This window comes from Hermetia illucens, chromosome 2, assembly GCF_905115235.1.
Source record: "Hermetia illucens chromosome 2, iHerIll2.2.curated.20191125, whole genome shotgun sequence".
Taxonomy (NCBI): domain Eukaryota; kingdom Metazoa; phylum Arthropoda; class Insecta; order Diptera; family Stratiomyidae; genus Hermetia; species Hermetia illucens.
The window spans coordinates 103,748,265-103,772,665 of record NC_051850.1 but is presented as its reverse complement, the minus strand read 5'-3'; the positions used below and the strand labels follow the sequence as shown (position 1 = coordinate 103,772,665).

Here is a 24,401-nt window from a genome sequence, read left to right as displayed (position 1 = left end):
CGTATGCTTCGTTGCGGATGTGTTTTGCCAAATAATCGTTTTCGACATTTCAACACACAATTGCATGCCGATATCCATACTGAACTGGATGGTGATGCCCAGCAAGGAGTAAAGTTAATTTTCGTTTTTAGGCCAAACTTGAAGTCGATGGTATGCCATATTTAATTTGGAATCCGTATTTGCCAACAAAGGTGAGTAAACGCCGCAACAACCGGTATCCGGTCTAGGCCTGCCTTAATAAGGAACTCCAGATATCCCGGTTTTACGCCGAGGGCCACCAATTCGAAATCCCTTAAAGCTGTCTGGCGTCCTGACCTACGCCATCGCTCCATCTTAGGCAGGGTCTACCTCGTCTTCTTTTTCTACCCTCGATATTGCCCTTCTAGACTTTCCAGGCTGCATCATCCTCATTCATACGGATTAAGTGACCCGCCCACCGTAACCTATTGAGCCGGATTTTATCTACAATCGGACGGTCATGATATCGCTCATAGATTTCGTCGTTATGTAGGCTACGGAATCGTCCATCCTCATGTAGGGGGCCAAAAATTCTTCGGAGGATTCTTCTCTCGAATGCGGCCAAGAGTTCCCAATTCTTCTTGCTAAGAACCTAAGTCTCCGAGGAATACATGAGGACTGGCAATATTATTGTCTTGTACAGTAAGAGCTTTGACCCTATGGCGAGACGTTTCGAGCGGAACAGTTTTTGTAAGCTGAAATAGGCTCTGTTGGCTGACAACAATCGTGCGCACATTTCATCATCGTAGCTGTTATCGGTTGTGATTTTCGACCCTAAATAGGAGAAATTATCAACGGTCTCAAAGTTGTATTCTCCTATCTTTATTCTTCGCGTTTGACCAGTATGGTTTGATGTTGTTGGTTGGTTGGTTGGTTTTCGGTGCTGATGTTGCCACCATATATTTTGTCTTGCCTTCATTGATGTGGAGCCCAAAATCTCGCGCCGCCTGCCCTATCTGGATGAAGGCAGCTTGTACGTCTCGGGTGGTTCTTCCCATGATGTTGATATCGTCAGCATAGGCCAGTAGTTGGGTGGACTTAAAGAGGATCGTACCCCTCGCATTTACCTCAGAATCACGGATCACTTTCTCGAGGGTCAGGTTAAAGAGGACGCATGATAGGACATCCCCTCGTCGTAGACCGCTGTTGATGTCGAATGGTCTTGAGAGTGATCCTGCTGCTTTTATCTGGCCTCGCACATTTGTCAGTCTTATCAATTTCGTCGGGATACCGAATTCTCTCATAGTCGTGTACAGTTTTATCCTGGCTATGCTATCATAGGCGGCTTTTAAGTCGATGAATAGATGGTGCAACGGTTGTTCATATTCCAACAGTTTTTGCCATCGCTTTCCGCGGAGAGAAAATCTGATCTGTTGCTGATTTGCCTGGAAGTTCTAGGCGTATGGGGCTATCCGGCCTAGCAAGATAGCGGAGATACTCAGCAACGTGATACCTCTATAATTGCTGCACTGTGTGATATCTCCCTTTTTATGTATGAGACAGATAATGCCCCGTTGCCAATCTTCAGGCATTGATTAGCTGTCCCATACCTTGAGCAGAAGTTGATGAACCACTTGGTGTAACTTGTCGCCTCGATATTTCACTAATCCGGCTGTAATTCCATCGGCTCCTGGCGACTTATGATTTTTGAGCCGATGAATTGCACGGACTGTTTCTCCTATACTTGGTGGTGGCAGTATTTGTCCGTCGTCTTCAGTTGGCGGGACCTCCAACTCGCCGATGTTCTGGTTGCTCAGTAGCTCATAAAAGTACTCAACCCATAGCTCCAATATGCCCATTCTGTCGGAAATCAGATTTCCCTCTTTGTCTTGGCAGGATGAGCATCGAGGTGTATAAGGCTTCATCCTGCTAACTTGTTGGTAAAACTTCCGCGCCTGGTGCGGTTGCTCTCTGTACTTTTCGAGTTCACAGACTTGTTAGTTCTCCCAGGCTTAACAGGAATAACGGTTTTAAACCCAAATCACAACGGGCCTAGAGGGACGCCTTGGTGGTTTTAAAGCCTGATTGTTATCGTTCCGATAAGTTCGTGTTCTAATTTTTCATCACGGTTCTCAAGAGAAGTACGATATTCGGGTTGACTATATATTTGCGTAATACTTGCAGTAACCACGAATGTGATATGACGTCAAAGACTGATTTATAATTGATATACATAAACTGCAAAGTGATTTCATTTTCGGGGTTAGATGATTGAGAGAGTGAAAAATTGTGATTTTGTTGAAAAGGTCAAGCTTCTTGACACTGTTCACGAAAAACGTTAACTTATTAATGGTAAAAAATAAGAGTACCCATCCCTTGAGCCAGTCTTCCTCCAACAAGTGGCGCTATCAACTATTAAAATTTTTACATTCTATATAGAACGCGGCCGTAATATGGTCAAAATCTCCACTCTGCCGCATGTTTAACAGAGATTACTGCATCTGTCCATTTGCTTATATTATCAATAAAAACAAGAAAACATATTCGCTTTCAATTTGAAATTCAAGTAAATCTTTATTTTTTAGCTTTCCAATATACACGAATGTGAATTTGCTATAATAATGGCCGAAAGATTCCTATTATAGATTTTGCGAATTATTGGAATCGCATTTTTCCATAATCGTTGATTTCGTCGGAAACCACTTTCATATAATGAATTGAAATGTCAATCAACGATGGTTAATATAATGAAATTAATGCTTAGTTCACATGATTTCAGACATACATCAATAATTCTAGTTAATAGACTTTCATTGCTTAATGAAGTTAATGAACAAGAGAATACGGGTATTGTTTACAAATAATATCGTTCGATGCAATATCATTGGTTATGAAAATAGTAACAGTAAAAGGAAACGTGCCTCAATAAAATGGATAAACGACCCTAGTGAATGAGTACTCCAATATGACCGAAAATTTCTGATTATGAACACTACTTACACATAAAGAGTGTGCAGAAACTGCAAGATTATATATACAAAGCAACTAGTGATTGGTAGACAATCGTTAATTCACGCGTCAGATGCTTATTATAACCGAATATCTATTGTTTCTGCTTAGAATACACTACCTTGTACGAAGCCTTATATATTGAAAAAGGAAGCCATATATAGTATATTCACAAAGTCGGTTTTATGCCCTAAATGTAGAGTTGTTTTTCTGAATAATTTTGTAAACCAAATCAAAGTATTCTTGCGTCTTTTACGGATAAAAACCAAAGTGCGGCGATTGCTTGACCGCGCGATCTGATGTAAGTTGCTTATGGACATATCAGGGTACTCCACCAGGTATTTCACATGTAATTTATGAAATGCGTAAAATATATGCAAATACTAAAACCTATTCCTTCCCAATTCAGAATTCAATGAAGTTTCACCTACATCTAATTCGCTTTACATGAAACTAAAAAATAGAAGATATTGTCGAATATTTATTCTACCCATAAGACTTTATATATTATTAGATTACAACAATATTCAATTACTAACATTTGAAAATGTTCACAATGTTTTGCCGTAACAAATTCGCCAGCTATCGTCTTCATTTTTCACTGTAGTTCGAGAAGAATCTGTGTTAGATGGAGCGACTGGGGTAATATTTGAAAGTGTTGCATTTCTTTCAGATAAAACAGAGCACTATTAATAGCAAATTACATGTTGTATTAATTCTGCTTGAATAAATATTTTAAGATATTCACTTTTTTAATATGTTTAGATCTATATTACAAAAATAAACATCAACTTTTCGGCTACGGCAGTCAGATCACTATGCAAATGGATTGTTTGAAAATATGTAGGGGGGAAAATGTCAAAGAGAATATCACCACAATTGAAAATTTCGCATATAACCTATTGTTGATAATACTAGAGATGCCGATAGAAAACACTTGCCTTCATTTCAAATTGAAAAAAATGAATAAAATAAATAAAATACTGTGTTAAAAAATACATGTAAACATACAATACATATATAGTCGCCGCATCCCAAATCTGCTGCCAAAGTACATACTTCGAGAATATATACAGTTTCTAACGAGATAAATCCTTTTCAACTAACTATGAAATTATAAGAGGGGAAGAAACTTATTTCAAGATTTCAACGCTTAATTTGAAAAGGTGAAATACGCGTATTACATATTTATAGATAATTTTTGATAATTAAGTAATATTTCAAGATGTTTTACCTTCAAACTTTTGAATTATGGACACATTAATGCTCTTAAAACAATTAACTAAAATCATTTGCTTATTCGTTTTTAATCACGAACAAAATTCACTTATTATTATAATTAATGTTCTTATTTGGATGAATTATTTAAAAATCCAAGAGGGTGTTTAGCCGTGCCGTGGAGATGATGTTAAACCTGAAACGAAAGACCAGTTTTTTATGAATTACTTGAAGGCATTTCCTTTTGGAGAAAGCAATTATATTTTTCAATGAACTAATGGCTGTAAGGGTAGATAAATGAGATTCGCTTCACAGTAGTAAATAACAATATATCCTCCTCTGAGGAAAATGACTTTAATTAAAACTATTTAACAGATACTTGATATAGATCAAAAATCAGTAAAAAAAGTGAGAATCTCTTACAATGCTCGTCGCCGGAGAGGGATACCTTTCAATGTAGTAATCATTACAGATTTGTTCTGCTTACATTCACAGCCAAAATAGCCCATTAAAAAAAATGTTAAATCGACAGCTTATTAATTAGATTCCACTACAAATCCCCGGTACCAGTCACGTTTGCTCCTCGACCTACTTTTATTTCAAATCAATTTCCTATAGAACTGTGATCTATGCTGAGGAAGTAATTTCGACAGACTTAAACCATTAGATGTTTGAATAAACTTCCTGAGTTCAGACTGGTGCAAGCGTACAGTTTAAAATAATAACGTATCTACAAAGGAGCAGAAGCAAGAATGGCATTCAATGGCAGTCAAACAATGAACAGAACACTTTTTTGATAGCGTCAAACATGTTGAATACTGTTCAAAAAAAGGTAACTGGATAATTTAAGTAGACTAACTTAATCGAAAAAAAAATCTGATGCTGGAAGTTGATGGAGACTAAGATTCGATTTCGCCTGTCGCGTCATCGATGATTATGACATATCGAACTTCGCATCCTTTTTTATACTTTTATGTAAAATAGATTCAATGACTGACTATCTGTCTGTCTGTCATACCCGATTTATTCAGAAATGGCTGAACCAATTGCCATGATGTTCCCTGCGAATGCTCTTACCTGGACCAATACAAATTTTATACAATTAGGATCTCGGCTTGTTACACAGGACTTGGTCGTTTTCAGAAATGCATATCTGAGCAGCTGAGCAATTACCCAGCAGTAGAAGAAGCCACGCTCACTATAGAGGCTAAGGCAGGCATTCCATATTTTGCTCCCTGGGCAGTGTAGGCTTCATATCAAGTTTAATTGTAATATTTTTGTTACCAAGTCTTTTCTTTGATCCCCACTGTATAGAATGTATTTTCAGTCATTACCTTTCACACAACTGTAAAATGTAAAAAATTATTCAACAGTTTTTGAACATTCACACCAACGAAAAAGAAACAACAAGTTTTTATTATTTCAAATCAAAATCTTTTAAGTTTGAATACAAACCGGAAACTCGAGGTAGGAAAAAGGCAATGTCATTCATTCATATTGAACGCCGAAGATTGAGAGACAGTAATTCGACAATCGGAAATTAGAGAAAAATTTATCGTTTTACTGAAAGATACGTTACGTACAGTTTGACCGAGGCCGTCTTGAAAGAACGAAAAATGGCGGAACATTTTATGTTATTATGGGAGAAAAATTGTTTTATATAGTGGCAGAGGATATCGTAGCTACTTTAGGCGCCATTCCGTTTTTGACCCTAAGTACACATTAAAAACAATTAAGCATTGTGGTTCATTGCATCAAAACTACCATGATTCCAAAGGTTTATGTAGTTACCCCACAAAACGCCATGATTTTTTATGCCAGTGAGGGAATGCAAATAAAGTGAATATTCCATTGTTGCGCGAAACATAACAGAAAGAATGCAAAAAAAGTGGTTGAGAATCATTTTGTGGCGGTCAGTGCCAATCATCAGACCTCAATTCTCCTAAAACCTTATGTGTAGATGTTAACTATCCCATTAGTGTTGCCAAACCTAAAAACAACCTTTGACGCGTACAAGAATCATGAGGTGCCATCCCTGCAGAGCAATGCCAACGACTTGTTGACTCAATAAATAATTGATGTAAGGGCGTAATTAAAAATAAAGATCACGCAAAGAAAAATGAACAGTCATGGAACGAAATATTAACCAAAATTTAATAAAATCTAAGTTTTTACAAAAATATTTAGACTGCTATTTTTTGAGCGCTCGTTTTTCTTGCTGTTGACACTTTGTTTAAATAAAATTAGAAGTTAATTTTATTTTGCTATTTGCTATCATACTATTATTGGGACTTTTTTGTATTGTTTGAAAAGAATTGAAAATTTTAGTACGAAGGCGTGCTTTCAATCATTTGAATTATGGCTCAACACTGACTGCTATTATTTGCAGATGCATGTGTGCAGTCTGTAAAAAAAATTAACGCTTTTTTCTTTCTCTGAACCTCTATATCTCAAGTAGTGATATAGTAGAGATTACCATATATAATAATAGTGAAAGAAGTGCATTTCAAAATTGGTATCCAATGCTTATTCTGATTACTTTTATTGGGTGGCTGTTATAAGAATTGAAGGATTCAAGGTTCGTTTTTTTTATTAAATCCAAAAGGTCGAAATAGGCGGCAGCCAAGATAACAAAATATTTTGGTGCAACAGGGGTTTTTTCAATATAGAGAAGGTAGCAAGAGATGTAAGTAGGGAAAATATAAAAGTTACCAACTACGAAATGCCTGGAGAGGTAAAAGCAAAAGTAAGATTCATGACGAAGTAAATTCAATTCACCACAAATAAAACGCAAATCGCAACTGCCGACAATTGTACGAAGGATGTAGCGGATCTTGCATTTAAGTCCATCTCGAGAGAGTGAAAAATTGTTCTAACTAAGAAACAAAGTATGTCTTTTACCGGTATGTCAGAGAAAGTAGTCTTCGGCGATGAAAATTTAGATGGTAGTTTTATTTGCATGATTTACTCGACTGCAGAGTGTTGAAAATGAACAGGAATTCAAGTGGAGAAAGCCTTATGATTTGGACAGCATTTAACTCATCCTTGCGCCGAAAGAGAAAGGGAGGCTTTACTTTGTATTTATATCATTTCGTGGTTTTTGAGTGGTTACATTTTTTTTTTATATTTTTGAATAACTACCTTTACATTTATTTCACTTAAAATAACCAATTTTTAATTTTATTTTATTTTTCCACAAATTGAAGTTTAAGATTTTTTGTCATTATTCTACAGGGTGCGGCAGCATAACTTCCTTTTTTCAAAACTCAATAAAAACTATTGTATGCATCGGAAAATATTTATTTATTTTTTATGCACATGCACCTAGCATGTCTAAAGTTTTAATTTACATTGTTTTGAAGATCAAATCTGTTAGGTGACGTCCCCCATTCTCCATACATTGCGTAAACCGATTTTTGGCGTTTGTCATGACTCTTGTTAGCATAGCAGGTGTTATGTTGGCAATTTCTCCTTGGATGTTGGTCTTCAAATCTTGTAGGGTCCTTGGACGGTTCACATAAACACGGGATTTCAAAAACCCCATAGAAAAAAATTACAATGGGACAGATCGGGAGAGCGTGCCGGCCATTCCAAATCGCCTCTAATTGAGATAAGGTGCTCTGGAAAGTGTTCCCTCAAAACAGCCATCGATGCTCATGAAGTGTGTGCTGTTGCACCGTCTTGTTGGAACCAAGTGTTCCCCAAATCCAAATTTTCTAGCCGTGGGAAAAAAAATTTTGTAGCATGTTTACATACCGGTCCGAATTCACTGTCACTGTAATCTCATTTTGCTCAAAAAACCAGGGACCAATAAGTCCAGCTGAGGAAATTGCACACCACTGCAAAGGCTTTTGATGCAATTCTCGAGGGTTGGTGTCAGCCCAGTAGCGCATGTTTTGTTTGTTAACAGAAATGAAAATGGGCTTCATCGCTAAAAAAAACAATAGCACCCTCGAGAATGACATCAAGAAGAAGGTCACACGCGTTCATCCGAGAATTGAAGTCACGTTCTGAAAGTTCCTGCACTATCGCCATCTTATAGGGATGAAAATGAAGATTATCACGAAGAATTCTTCTCACAGAACGCAGAACGCCGTGGCGATCGCAACATCGACGCTCTCACTGCTTCAATGTTCTCAGGTGATCTAACGGACCGAGGGACTCCAGTTCTTCCTTTTGTCGTACTTGCAGTTTGTCTGAATGTAGTGACCCATGTAACAATTGATTTGCGGTCTGGGACGGGAGCCAACGGGGCTAAATTAAAGCGATTCCGAAATGCACGCTGTGTTGCAATAACCGAACATCCGCTTGAAAAGTAAACCTCAACGGCAAAGGTACGCTCCTCACTATTCCAACGCATGATGGCGACTGAACCGTGTCGGGACAAAATTTTACAGTATCCCCTCTTGAACGAGACCACTAGCGCTCCGCTATGACATCAACTGAGTGGCGCGCATTTTAAAAAAGGAAGTTATGCTGCCGCACCCTGTATAAGATTATGTCATATGCCAATTTCTGCTCCTGTAAAAAATTTGGCTGCCTTTATATTAATTTCGGTCACTGTACATTGTCATCGTCACCGTGATATCTACCAGCAGCATAGAAAATAAGGTGTTCAATTCCTAGAACCATCGATAACATAAGTGCGGAGGAAGAGCACTGGACCATACAAGCCCTTGAACGCAGGGTTGACAGCAGGTATTTTAAGAGTCAAGCGAAGACATTTAAAAGATGCTTTTTAATTTTTAGATCTACTTCGATGCCAAAGTTCGAGAAGACTGTAATCAGTGAATCAGTGTGACGGAAGGTTACTTCGTAACAGAATATCTAGTTAAAGTTTTTGAGCTAGATGTACACGAAGCAATCAAGAATGTGGTGAAAGCAATCAAAGTGCTACACAACACATCGTTAGAGTAAGAGAGAGTGGAAGGAAGAAAAGAAGTGATACCCTTGCCGCGCGACAACCGATGTGGATGTGAGAAAAGATGAAGGGCAACTAAGCAATCGCCATGTGGCTAAAAAACGTGGCGCCCACTTTGAGGAAGAGGCTATAGCCCTGGGAAAGTAACCCCGCAGACTGCAAGTGCTAACCGACTTCTGAACGAAAAGTACATTCAGGTTAGGTTAAGCTTAAGAAACGGCGACCGTTCTCAATTTAAGATAACTGCTACGGGAAAATGAAATTGGTTCAAATCAAGCTCATTCTTTGCGGGGTCACCTAGAATTTAATCTCGCAGACTAACCTCGAGATACAAACAGACTAAGGCAAACTCCATGGGAACCTTGGTAATAATGTACGAGTGATTCGGAAGCTGGTGCAGAAACCAAATATGAGGCGGCACCCAGTAACTGACTTTGTATTAACACGCTCCTCCAAGCTGCAAAAGAACAAAGACCGAAAGTCACCCCCGATGATTCGATGCCCTTGAACGAGGGAGTACAAAAGGGCGTTGCTTTCGTGGATTTAGAAAATATATTGGCTATCGAGGCTGGTGTCATCAATATCTAAACATGAAAAAGGCGTCACGCTGGTCTACAAAAGCAATGGACTAAAGAGCATTTATGTATGTTTGGCTGAACTTTCATTCCATTCCATTCCATTCCATTTATATAACAGAGTGAATTACGATGTCGTGAAGCTCGACAATGCAGAGATGATATACTTTGCAAGGAAAAATCCAACTGCTGATGAAATAGTGAATTTAAAGGCAAAAGGCGTACCAACAAAAAACTCACAGTACCGCGAAACAAAACAAAAGAGAAGTGCCTACCGAGTGATATTGGCGAGACTGAAAAGACCGCACTATTTAGGATTTATTCCGATGACATATACAACATATTGCTGTCTAGATGTTTTACTAGATCGGAAATTTGGCCTCCATGCCTCCGCGAGATTTACCATAGACGTCATCAAATTAGTTATTGGTTTAGAGAGAATGTAAGTATAGTAGATAAAATCTTTGCACTCTGGTATTATCTGTTAGGGTTTTGTGGACGATTCCCCCTTCTGAAAAGACCGACCCTTCAGAAATGCCTCATATGACAGACCATTCGTCATCTCATATTTAATTCTGATCACAAGAGTATAAGAGAATCAACTCGAGACTCAAAGCCGAAGAAAAAATATTTGATCGGTTAAAAGCAAGTGTGCTGTGGACGTCGCCCTGCGCAATCTACATGTATGGTGAGTCAGTGTGTCTATAGCAACCTATAGTTTTCTTGTGGATCTGTGTTTCGCGGGTTCGACTTAATACTCGGTTTGATTAGATTGTTGTGCCACATCACACATGAAAAACACCGGCGAATGAAGTAAGCCAAGAAGACTGTTGGCACACTTTCTGGCACATAAAAATGTGAGCCTTGGGTTGAGAGTGGTCATTCTGTGTATAGTCTATTTGGTCTATATGTATTCCCGACATATGAGATTTTCTGATTTAACTTGTGTAATGTCAAAGTTGTAATTGGATATCTAGAGCCAAGTGGATGCAGAGGCAAAATATCATGATTTACACCAAAGGGATTATAAGAAATACCAACTAGGGCCGTATAATCCCTTATTGGTTATGTATTTTGCAATGTAATCGAGAGTTGGGAATAATCAATTTATCGGTATTGACTACTGTCGATTGCGGGAACTTAGTTATAAAACGATTTGTAAAATTAGCGAATTTTGTACTGATAATCACCGTACGAGTCTTCATGATGATGAACCTTACAACCAAATATAATACTTAATCGTTATGGCGTTAAGATAGCTACCGATCGGAAAAAAACCGTAAGTTATACCGTTCGCTAAACCGAACGAGAAGCAACTCCCACGATCCTATTCTCGATCGATGACTTGAGCTGAGGCGTAATTTAAAGTGTCTCAGACAGGCAAACGAACGGACAGACAGACGGGCTTGCGCTTCGGGTATAAAGGCTTTGTGTTCATCTAATATGAGAAACTTCTACGCACATTTTTCTATCGGTATATAGCTACAAATCTAACATATTCCCTCATATAATATTTTTCCAAACCTGGGACGAGTTTCGAAAAGTACTAATTCATTCATTCGTATGTATGGGGAGCCCACCTGAAACTTAACACCAAATGGCACCACTTGCTATTTGTAAAGGGAACAACAGACCACACGCTGTCACCAATTCGCATGACAATTGGTCCAGGCGTTTCCGAATAAATCGAGTGTGACAGGTAGACAGACGGACAGACAGATATCGAAACGATAATAAAGTTTTGTTTCACACAAAAGCTTGAAAAGTGTCTCTTTTGAGGCAGCCATATTTCCGAAAATAATAATTTTATTTTGTTTTGTTTGTTTCAATGTGTATACTTTCTTGTGTGAAAAAGATTCAATGTATAAAATATCTTTCTATGAAAAAAAAAGAGTATATATATAATTTCACAATTAGTAGTGCGATGATATGTTTAGTGTCAACTTTCCCTTTCGAATCCAAGCCAGTTTTCATTTTTAAATCGGAGGGAATATAGTTTTTTGGTTTACAACTTCTTTTTATTGCATGAGAAGAATACAATAATATAATAAATGGTTTCTGAAAAACCGTATATACAATTAAAAAAAAATTAGAAAAAAGACAATTTCTTTTCTCGCATGCATAACAAATAAAATAATACAGAAAACCTTAGAAAATATCAAACCGCCATATTCGAATTGAAGATGAAAATGGCTCATCAATTTGGCAAATTTGCACCATTGATGGCTACTTAAAACAGAAGCTCGTGATTGAACAATAGTGAGATAAGTAGAAATAATGGAAAAGAAGGATATGACGATTAATTTCATCAGTTAGTGTGCATCTAACCATTTGTAATTGCGTTTCATGGGAGGAAAATAAAGGTTATGCGCAAGTCAAACTAATTTACATGTGGGATATTTTTCTCTAGGAATGTATCTAAATATCTATTGAGGTTCTTTTAATTACGTCATATATCTACACTAATCTTTATAATTGAATGAAAAGCTTTTCTAGAAAGTTTTTTTCTAGAACTTTCGGAGTCAGTATTTTATTATAATTCTAGCCGTCCAGATCTACAATTTTTTACACTAACCAAAACCCAGAGAATTTTCATGATTTTTCCGGAAACCTCACTTATCCATTTTATTAAGAACTTAAAATTATTTATCTATTATGTTTCTAATACGAGTTGCGCAGATTTCACCCTGGATGGCGGTACCTTAAACCCCGATACGGGCGGTTTAGTCCAATATAATTCACAACCTTGTCGTGTTTTTGCGATAATATAAGGGAACGTTATTCCACCTGTTGGCACTTTCGGTCACGCTGCTCCCAGGGCAAAAGTGAGGCAGCGTCTGAAGAGTTGCCTCTGCCCTGGAAGAAACCGTCAGTCATTTTTTGCTTTTTTAAATTTTGAATGCTTGGGAGCTATGTCCCAAACTAGGGATCTATGGAATATAACACGTGGGAGTAAGTTGCTCCTCATTTGGTCCGGTCCATCACCATGTGGATGTGGACTTAGGATCCCGCATATCCTATACAGTTTATATATAGTTTATAAGATAATTCTGATAGTAGAAACACATAAAAAGAGGTGCAGTTATTGATGGACGAGAGACCATTTTGCAGTCATTGGAAGAATTTTGGATGTTTCTCCTGTGTGAGACACTTCGCATCAAATTTGCCTTTGTACCGTTGCTATCAATTCTCGGCTACATAACCAAAATCTTGAACAAAAACAAGAGTAATATACACGCTGTCCTCAACTGCTTTTTGGGATGGTCTGCTCATTGCTATACAGCTACACTGCTATACACTAATAACATAAACTGCAATTGAATTCCAAATTATATTATAGAAGGAGTCCTAAGTCGACATCCACTTGATGTGCGGCTGGATCTATCGGACAGCAACGTGTTCCCACTTTTTCTTTATCTACGAACCCCTCTCTTTGAGCTTAGGACTCAAGTATTTAAAAAAGCACAGACGAGTTAAGGTTTACGGTCCAGGACAGAAGCAACGCATCAGATATTGGAAGTGGTCGGGTTCGGCAAAAATTTGGCCGCGCCCAAGCCAAACTATGGCAGTTTTACGTTTAATATAATTCACACTCCCCCCATGTTTGCGATTATATATAAAGGAGCGATTACCACCTATAACAACTTCCGATCCCGCTATTCACACGGTAACAGTGAGATAGTTTCTGATGAGTGGTTTTTGCTCCGTACGAACCCTTATTGGTTTATGGTTTTGTCTTAGTTATTATTTGATTTCAAATCAACGTTTACATTGCTTTCTAGTTCATAGGTAAAATTAGTTCTTCGGAATTCGAGTTTCCAAGTGGTGGCAACGATCACTTTCTGTATGCTTCTCCAACCGGTGGCGGCTCTTTCAGCATGCGGCATGGCGTCCGGCTTCACCGTCAGCAGCAGAAGCTCAGTAAGCAATCAATCAATTGGAAACATATTTGAAAAGGCAAGACTAAATATAGACCGCCAGAGAAGTTAGTCATAGATATGAACCAATGAAATTCATACAAGGATAATTGATGTTTCTTGAAAGCGATCAATAAGATAAAGACTTAATAATCTAAGGAGATAAGAGTTCACCTCCGGTGTTTAGTTACTACTAATCAAGTAATTGAAAACTAAGAACGGCTATACAATATTACTCAATCTGCAGACCGAATTATAAAAGAAGGATCTGCATGTCTTCAGAACTCCGAGGCTCCTTCCAACTCAACCGAATTCACTAACCTGCCTGCTCCATTGCCTAACAACTATAATTTTCTCTTAATGATAACGTAGATGAGATCTGATTATCGAAATGATAACTGACTATCGAAATGATTTGGTCTCGGCGGTACATCGATCGGTGCGGAATTAGTTGGTCGAATACCTAGAAAAGAATAAATCGGCATCTAAGATACGGAATTTCAAAGTGGTGAAAGCACAATGAATCTACGCGATTGATGTACAAACCAAAGGTGTTATACAGAAGACGAATAAAGGGGCTATGCTAAAATCAAAGGAAATATTAGATACGAGTACATATATTAAATCTCGATGGTAAATATTCTATTTATACATTTTTATATTTTACGTACCTGTGAAATTTGGAACTCTAACTTTCTAAAAACTGTTACTGAAATCCTTGAAAGTAAATTTCAAATTTAAATTCTTTCGAACATATCCCAAAAAATAATTATTTATTATTTTGAAGGAGAAGTTATGAATTTCTCTGTTAAAACTGCTGTTGCTGTACCAAAACTCTAGGATGAACTACTGTTAAATATTTAAAAAAGTAAATCATGACAAATATCAACGGAAAGATTGGTGACTGCAAGCGGAATGGAATACTTGGGTTTTGAAGATATCAGGACCACAGTACATTTCGATGTACCAGTTGAGCTGAAAAGTTCTTAGGCAGTTCTTACACAGAGGGTGTTAGTGGTGTTAAATCCCCGTGATTTTTAGTTAACCCTAACCTTCAAAAGGCACGTATACAAATTTGACAGCTGTCAGACTATTAGTTTGTGGGGTAGAGCATTTTGTATGAAGCAACTTTTGTCAGTTTGAAGAAAATGGATAAAAAGGAATTTCGTGTGTTAATAAAGCATTGCTTTTTGGCGAAAAAAATACTGTTGAAGCCAAGGCTGGGCTTGGTAAACATTATTCAGACTTTGCACTAGAAAAAACATATCGTGGGTGAATGGGTATGCAAAAGCTCTGCTCAAAGTGAGTGCCGCGCAAGTTCACAATCGACCAAAAGCAACAACGAAATGACGATTCGGGACAGTGTTTGAAGCTCTTCCTCCATAAAAAACCCGAATTTAGGCGCCGATATGTAACAATGGACGAAACATGACTCCATTATTTCACACTGGAATCAAAACGATCGTCATCTGAGTGGACTGCGCGTGGCGAGCAAAAGCGCAACAGTCGACTGGCAAGGCATTTTGGGGTGCGCATGGTATAATATTCATCGACTATCATGAGAAGGAAACATCCATCAACAGCGAATATAGCATAACGTTATTGGGACGTTTAAAGGGTGAAATCGCAGAAAAGTGGCCCCGTTTGAAGAAAAAAGGAAATGCTGTTTTATCAGGACAAAGCACCGCACCAATGAAAATGATGGCAAAATTGCATGAATTAGTCTTCGAACCGTTTCCACATCCACTGTATTCTCCAGATAGATAACCCCCAGTGACTTTTTCCGCTATAATCGTTGTATCGCTCTCGAAAGCAACTATATTAAATAATAAAATCCAGTTTTTTTTCTATGTTAGTCTACCAATTTTTTAGCCCAACTGTTAAAACCCCAACCCCATCCGTTTTCGATTCAACAATGGATGAGATTCCTTGTAGGAGTTTAGGAATTTCTTGAAGCCATTAGAAATTATTTCGAATTAACAATTCGATATATTGCGAGAGGGTGAATCAAATTCCTCGATACGATGAAGAATGAATAGGAACATTCTATAACATACTTAACTATTGGCTCAATGAATCTTTCTCGCGAAGTCACTATAAATAGCGGTATTTCTAAAGATTAGAAATCCTACCCAATCTCTTGAAGGAAAAATCACTGAATACCGCTTAAGGGGGCCATCTCATGTGTCGGTTCCGAGGAATCGATTTTTTTTTCTGGCATCAATTGTGTCTAGATATAGTGTAGAATGGCAAAGTGATTTATGATATTCGGAAATTACAGTGTTAAATTATTATTTATCGGTCCGAATGACATTCGAATGACTTCGTTAAAATTATAAAAATTGAACCTAAGGCTTTACTTGTGTTTCTCAAGAAACCTAAGGTTTATGGACTAGCACTAGCAGATTGATGGTCAGTTAAGATTTTATGGTGAAAAATCACATTTTACTTTTCAAATGCGTTTTTTCTCGAAACTGCAAGTTAAAAATCTGCTGCCATCATAGGCCAAAATCCATCCAACCAAATTCTTTGAAATTTTAATGACTTACTCAAAACATATTTCTACGGTCTGCAAACTAAGATAATTGCGATCCATTCAGTAGTTTTTTTTTACCCATTAAAGAAGCCTTAAAAAGAAAGTTTAACAAGTTTAAGTTCGCACGTTAAAATACCATTTACATTTTTTCCCCTCTAAGCGCGATCACAGCGCCCTCTAGCGTTGCAGCAAAAAAACACCTTTTTTGGAGATGGGTGTACAATTTGCTCTGTATTTCAATACTGAACTATGCTACCGGGCTGGAAAAATTGCGACGCATGCTCAAGACATTAATAAATATATGATGAAAAATTCACATTTGTAGCTTTATCCAATTCTTCACAAAAAAAATCTAAAAAAAGCGGCCTTCACACGGGATGAGCTCTTTAAATGGATATCAGCTATAGTCTTTAGAAACGAAAAATTATCTTCATAAGAATTTCATTTTTAATGTATCGAAATTTTTTTTCTGTGATTTTCAGCGAGTTTGCAGCGGAAAATAGATTACTAATTGAGAAGAAAAGCCACCAGAACAGAAAAAACAGCCTGTATTTAAAAATTTCTGAGTCAAAATACCTCACAAAAGTACAAGATGACAGAAAACGGCGGGTTATTTCCTGAAGAATATAATGTGTATATTACAAATAATAAAAGAAATTGTATGGCCTAAAGTAAGTACCGAGAGTTTGGAACAATACTATCAATTAGTATTCCTCATTCTGTACTTTGATGGCATTTTACTTGCAATAGTGGGAGTATCTAAGTTTTTCTGTGAATTATTTCCGCAGATATACACATAACAGTCAGAGAAAAATCTTGACTAAGTCTTTATTACAAAAGAGAAGGAGGGCTATGGGAATGAAAAAGCGACCTCCGACATCATGATCAGGGTACATGGCAAAACAGTATGTAAGATGTTTTGTCATCTAAGGCAGAGCACATCGCTCTATCTACAGCAGTAGCTCTCAAATTCCTAAGTGAAAGACAAAGCACCAGAAATCATTTCCGAAGACAACCGACCAAGCTTTCAATACTGTCGAAACAGGAGCATATACCACCAAAGAACGTAGACATTAAAATCACTACGTACGAGATCTGTTTGAGAAAAGGATGATAAATGTGGAATACATCAACACCAAGGAGTAGTTGGCGGGCGTATTGACTAACACATTATCGAGGACCAATTCCAAAAACTCCACTTTGAGTTAGGATTATGCAAAACCAATGATCCAAAGAAATTAGAAACTATGTTGAGTATTAATTAATAGTCAATTGTTCAACCTAGCAAACTAATATTTTTCAGAATATCCAGTGGCTTTATTTAGCGTTATTAAGCTGACACATGTTTATTTCTATTCTGTTCTTATTTTTTCTCAAAGGTTCTCAGTTTACGTTCTTTCTTTGGGCCTTTATTATTTCGAGTGTTTATTAAATCTTGTAATAATGCGTGTAAACAATTGTAAAGCATTCGTTGCTTTACTATGGCTATTTGTCTGCCAATTCTCCTCTTTTGGTAATTATGACAGAGTATCATAATAGAAAGACAAATCTGGGAAACATACGATCGACAAGCATCAGATCGACCAGCAGCAAAGTTCAGTCTCGGCCACCAGACATTGTCGAGAAGTCCCCAGATTTCACCTATCGTAGTTCTACAGCACCAGAACAATCTGCAGGATTTCTATTTTTATTCCTGAATATAGTACTTTTATGCTGATTTAAGTTGAGATGTACTCCCAAATACTTAACTGATTGTATGATCAAGATTTATGCCCCTGATAAGGTGGTAGCGTAAAGCTACCCCACCTCACATTTCTGGTGAAATTAACTAGTCCAGTCTATCTAGCGTTCATAGTGAGTCCGTTATGGAGGTACCAACTGTGGATTACCTGCAAAGTTTCATTCAAGCGGCCGTATATTCGCCAATAATTATTGAGTTTGTGCCTTCCAGAAGCTATAGCAAGGTGTCCATTACCAGAAAACATAACAGAGAAGAGAACCCCTCGCTGTAGGCACTCCCTAAGACATTCTGCCTCAATAGACTTCCGACCGACCAATATGAGGATTCATAGACAAGGGGTAGTTTCTCCAAACTACAATTTTTAGTTTTAAATATAAATATATATTTCGGGAACGACCTTCATCAGTACAAAACTAAATTATAATATGAGGACCTTTCTCCTTTCAAACATGTGAAGGACCCAACTTATAAGCTGCAGATCAATTCCATGCTGTCATGCCGCTGGGTTGGAAATAAATATCACCTTCATATAACCGTGTGCTAGGGATGCACCGTATGTATTCTGAATACTAGAAAAGGAATGATGCTATTCGAGTCAATAGACTTGTATCTATGGAATGACTTTAGCCACTCCAGCAATACTACTTTGCATGCCAGAGTCTCTCGATTGAGAGCTGTATGAACAGGTCGATCCTGAACTGAGATTTTAGATGCTGAATGGGAAGTACATTTCAAGCAAATAGTTTGCCGTTTCCTTATCGTTTTCTGTGTACCTTCCGCTCTGTAAACATAGGAAACCCAACTATTGTCTATTTTCATTGACAAGGATCCGCTTCAACTTTGAGATCACCTCAAGAAACTTTGTTTCTTCGCAAAAGAATGATGTGTAAACAAAATTATTCTACTGTAGGACAATATGTAACCACTACAAAACTTGTTCCAGTTATTTACTTTAGTCTACTTCTATTAATTTTTACGGATAAATGGTAAATTCTCAAAAAAAAAATAAATAGTTCAATAGTCGATAGAATAACTTTTTTTCTCTTTAAGGAATTCGTTTGTCACCTGCAATATGAAAGAAAGTTCACATTATTTGACTCTCTATTGATCCGTTTTCTTAGATCCTTCTTATCTTTGCAAAAAACAATTTTGAAGATTCGTATATTTAGCGTTCTGCCGATGAACAATCTAACTTTATCTTAAAAACCGTAGAAAGGCAAACATGATTAGTGTCTACAATTCGCGCCTATACATACGAATTCTCAATAAATTTGTTCAAAAGTGGGAGTAAGAACAATTCACTTAAGCTTCCTATATAAACTACATCTTAGGAGACTTGCACTACTTTACGATTCAGAATTTCCTCTACTTTGAGCATAGGATATCAATTTTATCATAAATACGGTTATACTAAAAGTGCACAGTAGCAACACTAGTGCAATAAAAAATCTAATCTTTCACATGAAGCAATTGGGAACTATACATAGTAATAATAATCACAATTCTACAAATAACTCATTTTAAAATGTAATGAGAAAGCCTTCAAACCGAAGGAGTGTTTTAGTGTAAAAATCTATTAAATATGCAGTGTGTGGTTGCGTGGCAAGGACATTGTTAACATGAGATTCAAGTAATGTGCATTTGAAATTGCTTTAAGAAGCATTAGGACTAGGTATGTACTTTTACAAAAGGCAAAACGATTGTAGAACTAAGGCAATCAATGGAACTAACCTTATTAGAACGTAGTTTGTTCCGTATTTTACAATATTATTATTATATTGCCTTATCTGGGTTTCAATACCCCTTATTTCGATCTATAATAGTAAATAGAAAGACATTACAAATCTGAATGGAAACATTCTGAGTCATAACAAAAAGTCTAGTTAACTCTGTAATGATTTGTAAATTTCATTGCATATTACACTATTTACACTTGAAGAACAGTAACAACCAAAAGGAATTAGTTCTCAGACGGAAAATGGTCTTTAACGAAAATGATATTCTGCATAAGAAACAAGTGATATATTTCAAACAAAACCGTCATATACCTAAACTGAACAAAACCTCAACTGAAATAATTTCGAGAAAGTATGTATGCGTGAATTCTATCTACCATTTGCTCACTAATCTTAGCATTAAAAGCATACACATTTATCATAATAAATTCAGTTGACTTTAAAATCAAATTGAGAAAAGACCATGATTCCAGCAAATATTTATACTTTTGTTAATCGGGCTAATGGCTTCGAACAATTATAGTTTCCAAAAAGTTTACACAACCATTGTTAAAAGACAATTACCAATGGGTTAATTACCTGGTGTATATGTTGCTTGTTCCGTTGTATTCAAAGATGTGGATTCTGTAGCGGCTGATGTGAAAGGATTAGTGCTGTGAGGTTCAGCTGGAGGAGCTGGCATTGCGAAAGCTGGCATTCCAGCCCCTGCTCCTTGACCAGGTTGTGGTTGTGTGGTAACCGGAGCCCCTCCAGTGCGAACGTCATCTATGTCGTTGAAGTCTTCCTGCAATTGAAATTAACGGAAAAAATATATTGACTCGTTCTCAGACAAAAAAGCAACTTGATCAAAGGAAATATTTTAATTTATAATCTATATTATTAGGTAAGTCCGCGACTTCACCTACCTCAATCTGATATTTTACAATTTGATAGAAACAGAATAGATAGAATAGAAAACAGTAACGATAATGCTAATTATACTTTAGGATTACCTAAAATATATTGTTTGTTATTAGAAACCTCGCGTACGTGAATTATTCTTCATGTTTTTTTTTATCTAATTCCTAATTCAATCAAATTTAACCATATTACTTTATGTTTAAATATTATACATTTAATGGCAGTATGGTAGCCAGTATTTTCATAATTATATACTTTACTAGTCAGTAGAATCTAAATTGAATGTTTCAAAGTTGCATTGCAAATTATGGCTGGATTTTGTTAATCAATTGATTTGTCTTTATGGATTGTCCTACCCTCTGTCTAACGATCAATTTACCAAATGCAGGGAAAACTACGTTTTTATTTCTTAAAAAATTTAATCCAAACCGCGAATTCGGTTTCCAATTTTGTAGTCATTCAGATGTAGCCATTAATTTGACAACTAGGAAAGCCCATAAATCGGAGCTTCAAAGCGTTTCTTAACATGATAGATCTGATATTTTGTAAGCAGTCCCGTGTACCATTAAACTTAATCAACCTCTTACAATTATTTAACACTTGTTTCTGATCCTCATTCCACGTTTCTAGCTCCACTTCAACGAACAAAGCAAGGATGCCGAGTCGATTCAGTAGTCTAGCAATGACTGTTAGGTAGCTGATGTACATTGATATGTAAAAATTATATTTATAATATTTAAGTGTTTCTGAATTGCCTCAGTTAATGCCGGAGCTTACCAATTGCTGGCATCAATCAGTTATGTCTGTACAATCCTACCTGTAATAATGAGACTTCCGACTTATTTACAAGATGTCCTCCAACTCTTTCCACTCCTAATCACACCCCCTCCTCAGCCACACCCTAGGTTTTTAATAGGTTAGTAGTGTATTTTAAGTAGAGAATGTTATTGAAAATAAGAGTTATCATGCCCTTATTACAAAAAGTAGTATGTAATATTATGGTCTGCACAATTCTTCATTTTCACAACAAACGTTACTTTGGAAACATAACACAAAAATGTTCATAAACTGCAAAATAATGTGGCGGTCAGTCGAAATCTTGGCTTTCAAAACGTTGCATTCCGTTCATCCCGAGTATTTTTTTGTGTGCTGTTTCCATTGCTTGTTTGCTAAACGTCAATCCATCGTGATTTTTCGAAAAGTTACCTACCGTCTACCTTGCTAAGAAAACCCGTTGAATTGCTCAATAAGGCTAACAATGCAAATGTTGGACAATTTAAGAAATTACATATCGGCTTTAACATTTCAAATTCTCTCCAACCTGAATTCCACACATCTAATGAATTACATTCTTAAGATTCGTTCCGTCTCTATCATAAGAGCTTCCGTAAATGCTTGTCCCTGCCTCTCTCATAAAACCCAGTCTACTTCCCCTACATAGCTTTCCTGCAGCTCCAAAGTACCATATATTCCACAATTATTTAAGCTGTAATGTCAGCATAACAAACATAACGAACATGATTGGAACATTAACGTCGATATTGATATGAAGCTCAAGCTCAAAAGAATTTCCATACATGGATTTGTCCATTAATGATCCGTCAGCAATTGTCAGAGCTGGATTTAGAACTAGTCATGCTTACACGTCCACAATCAAACGGAATATTCAAGGGTCCAAAGTCATGTTTTGTATTTGACTTGGCCACCCTGGCATAATGTATTATAGCTGTTAAAACAAAGTGGTAGTATGCGGTTGGCATCGAACGCAATTGATGCAAATGAGCGTAGCACTGAAATACAAGCGACCACAATACAACGAGAGTTCCATACACTGGTTTTGCGGTATAATGCTTGACCTCATGTTTCGACGTTAGGCAAAACCTACTCGGCACCGTTGAAATAGGAAGCTCTATTCCACTTGATATGTTCCCCCGACTTAGCTCCCTCCGACTATCACTTGCTGCTATCAATTACACGCGCCTGCTGACCAGCACTTCGGTTTTTACGAAGATTGTGGACCGCCTCAAGTTTTTCCACAAGGAATTTATACGCCACCCAAAAGATGGGATGTAGGCTGGCCAGCGATGGGTAATACTGACTGGCTGAACTGACGATTTCGTCGAGGGCAAAGGCAACTCATCCGACGCTGCTTTATTTCCGGCCTAGAACAGCGGGACCGAAAGTGTTTGCCAGGTTTGCAGATAAAAACGACATGGCTTACGCCTAAGCTTGCCAGATCCATACTCATATAGTATTTGTAAATATATATAAGGAAGGATATTACACCTGATAACCGCTTCCGATCATGCATTTCTTAGGGCAGAGGTGAGATAGCGTTTGATGATTTGCGATTGGTTGAATTCATCCGCAGCTGGATGTGAACGCAGGCGCGGAAGCAATTGTACATCTAATACTCATAGCAGAACCTATTATTCATTTTATTATCAATTACTCGTCATAACAAAGCAGAATACCAAATTGATTGAGAATTGTACTTTTAGAATCGAGGCTGAGTCCTATGAATTTATTTCCAGCTTTTCGAAGCTTTCTGTAAAATAAAATATTATAAAAAAGGGTTTCCTATCCTGTCACATGCACTTTTCCCGAAAACTTCTACACTTATTGAGATGAAATTTTGTTGATTGTACGTAAACAAAGAATGGTATGATTTTATACGGAATATAAAAGGCTGCCCATACAAGTGAAGAGGGAGTGTAATGTTTTTCTCTAATTATAGCCGTTAGAGATATCCATTAGTACTTCACGCATCGGGAGACCCTACTATTATTAGCAGAGTTACAGTAGGTCGAAGTTGACTTTGCCATGTGAATTCACTTCATTCAATTCATGTACACTATGACCTACTACCTACTAGTTACGTTCAAATGAGTCATCCATCAAATTAATCTCACATACAGAATACACAAAACCTTTCATACCGGAAATGTCGAACTTCCGCGACTACTTTCTCATATTCTGATATTGATATTAAGAATTTGAAGAAGCCAATTTTAAGAAGCTATTCAGCATTTTGCGGCACGGCAGGGGGTTATGTGTATAGAGCTATCTATGAATTTCCGCCATTTCTATAGCATATCTTGCGTTTAATGTTGCTAGAGAAATTATCTGATTCTTAGCAACATCATGCAGGCACTTACATTTTCGAGTGTATGTGACCCAACCATATTTCGTTATCGAATCATTTCATTAAACTCTAAATAGCTACTGTGATTTAGGAGATTTCGACTTCAGCTATATTTTTAACACTATTTCTCGATTTGATTCGATCCTTCCATTTTCGACTTACGATCCGTTTTCCTAGAACCAATCAAGGTGCTACTTAGGCTACAGCTTATCGAAAAATTGTGAGTCCATTTCATTGTTGCCCAGAAATTTTTTTACTTTAGTTGATTTTGTTAAAATATTGTACGCTTATTCCCTATCAGAATGCACCAAAAAAAGAAAATTATTTGCAATCTAACATTTTTTTCTAAAAACAAAGTGTTCTAAAGTATAAGCTTGAAATCGTTCTTTTAATGTTATGCAAGATGTTGGAAGTATAATTATTCAAGTTTACAGCAATTATTAGTTATGAATATGATAATTTTATGTTTATCTGAGGGTTATACTGTTACTCTGTTAGGAGCAAGCGTTCCAGTTAATTCCTTTTCAAATCGGGTGAAAACCGCGATGGTTGCCCCATATTAGTTATTTGTTGTTATGGTGCACCTAAAATTCAATTTCAAAGTCTTCAGGACAGACTTTTGGATATTGACGCTTAAACGGACGTAATCTTATTGCAATTATTTGGCTACTTTTACCGTTTGGCCAGTTACCATTGTGATTTTTTTCTGTTTAATTTATGTGGTGAAAAAAAATTAAAAACTTTA

General features: G+C 37.0%; 1 protein-coding gene across 9 annotated transcripts in view; it reads right to left on the bottom strand.

Moving 5' to 3' along the window:
- Window positions 1-2,506: 2,506 nt before the first annotated feature.
- Window positions 2,507-24,401, bottom strand: part of LOC119650413 (dnaJ homolog subfamily C member 5 homolog) — a 56,682-nt gene continuing 34,787 nt past the window's right edge. For 3 of the 9 annotated variants that reach the window (XM_038053198.1, XM_038053202.1, XM_038053206.1), the window contains 3 exons: window positions 20,191-20,395; window positions 13,920-14,061; window positions 2,507-4,381 (listed from right to left, as the gene is read on the bottom strand). In XM_038053198.1, the coding sequence (XP_037909126.1) occupies window positions 13,982-14,061; window positions 20,191-20,395 (285 nt within the window). In that variant the 3' untranslated portion in view covers window positions 2,507-4,381; window positions 13,920-13,981. Of the gene's footprint in view, window positions 4,382-13,919; window positions 14,062-14,269; window positions 14,316-19,606; window positions 19,690-20,190; window positions 20,396-24,401 lie in introns of all 9 variants that reach the window. The other 6 variants (XM_038053201.1, XM_038053205.1, XM_038053200.1 and 3 more) reach the window with 6 other exon arrangements.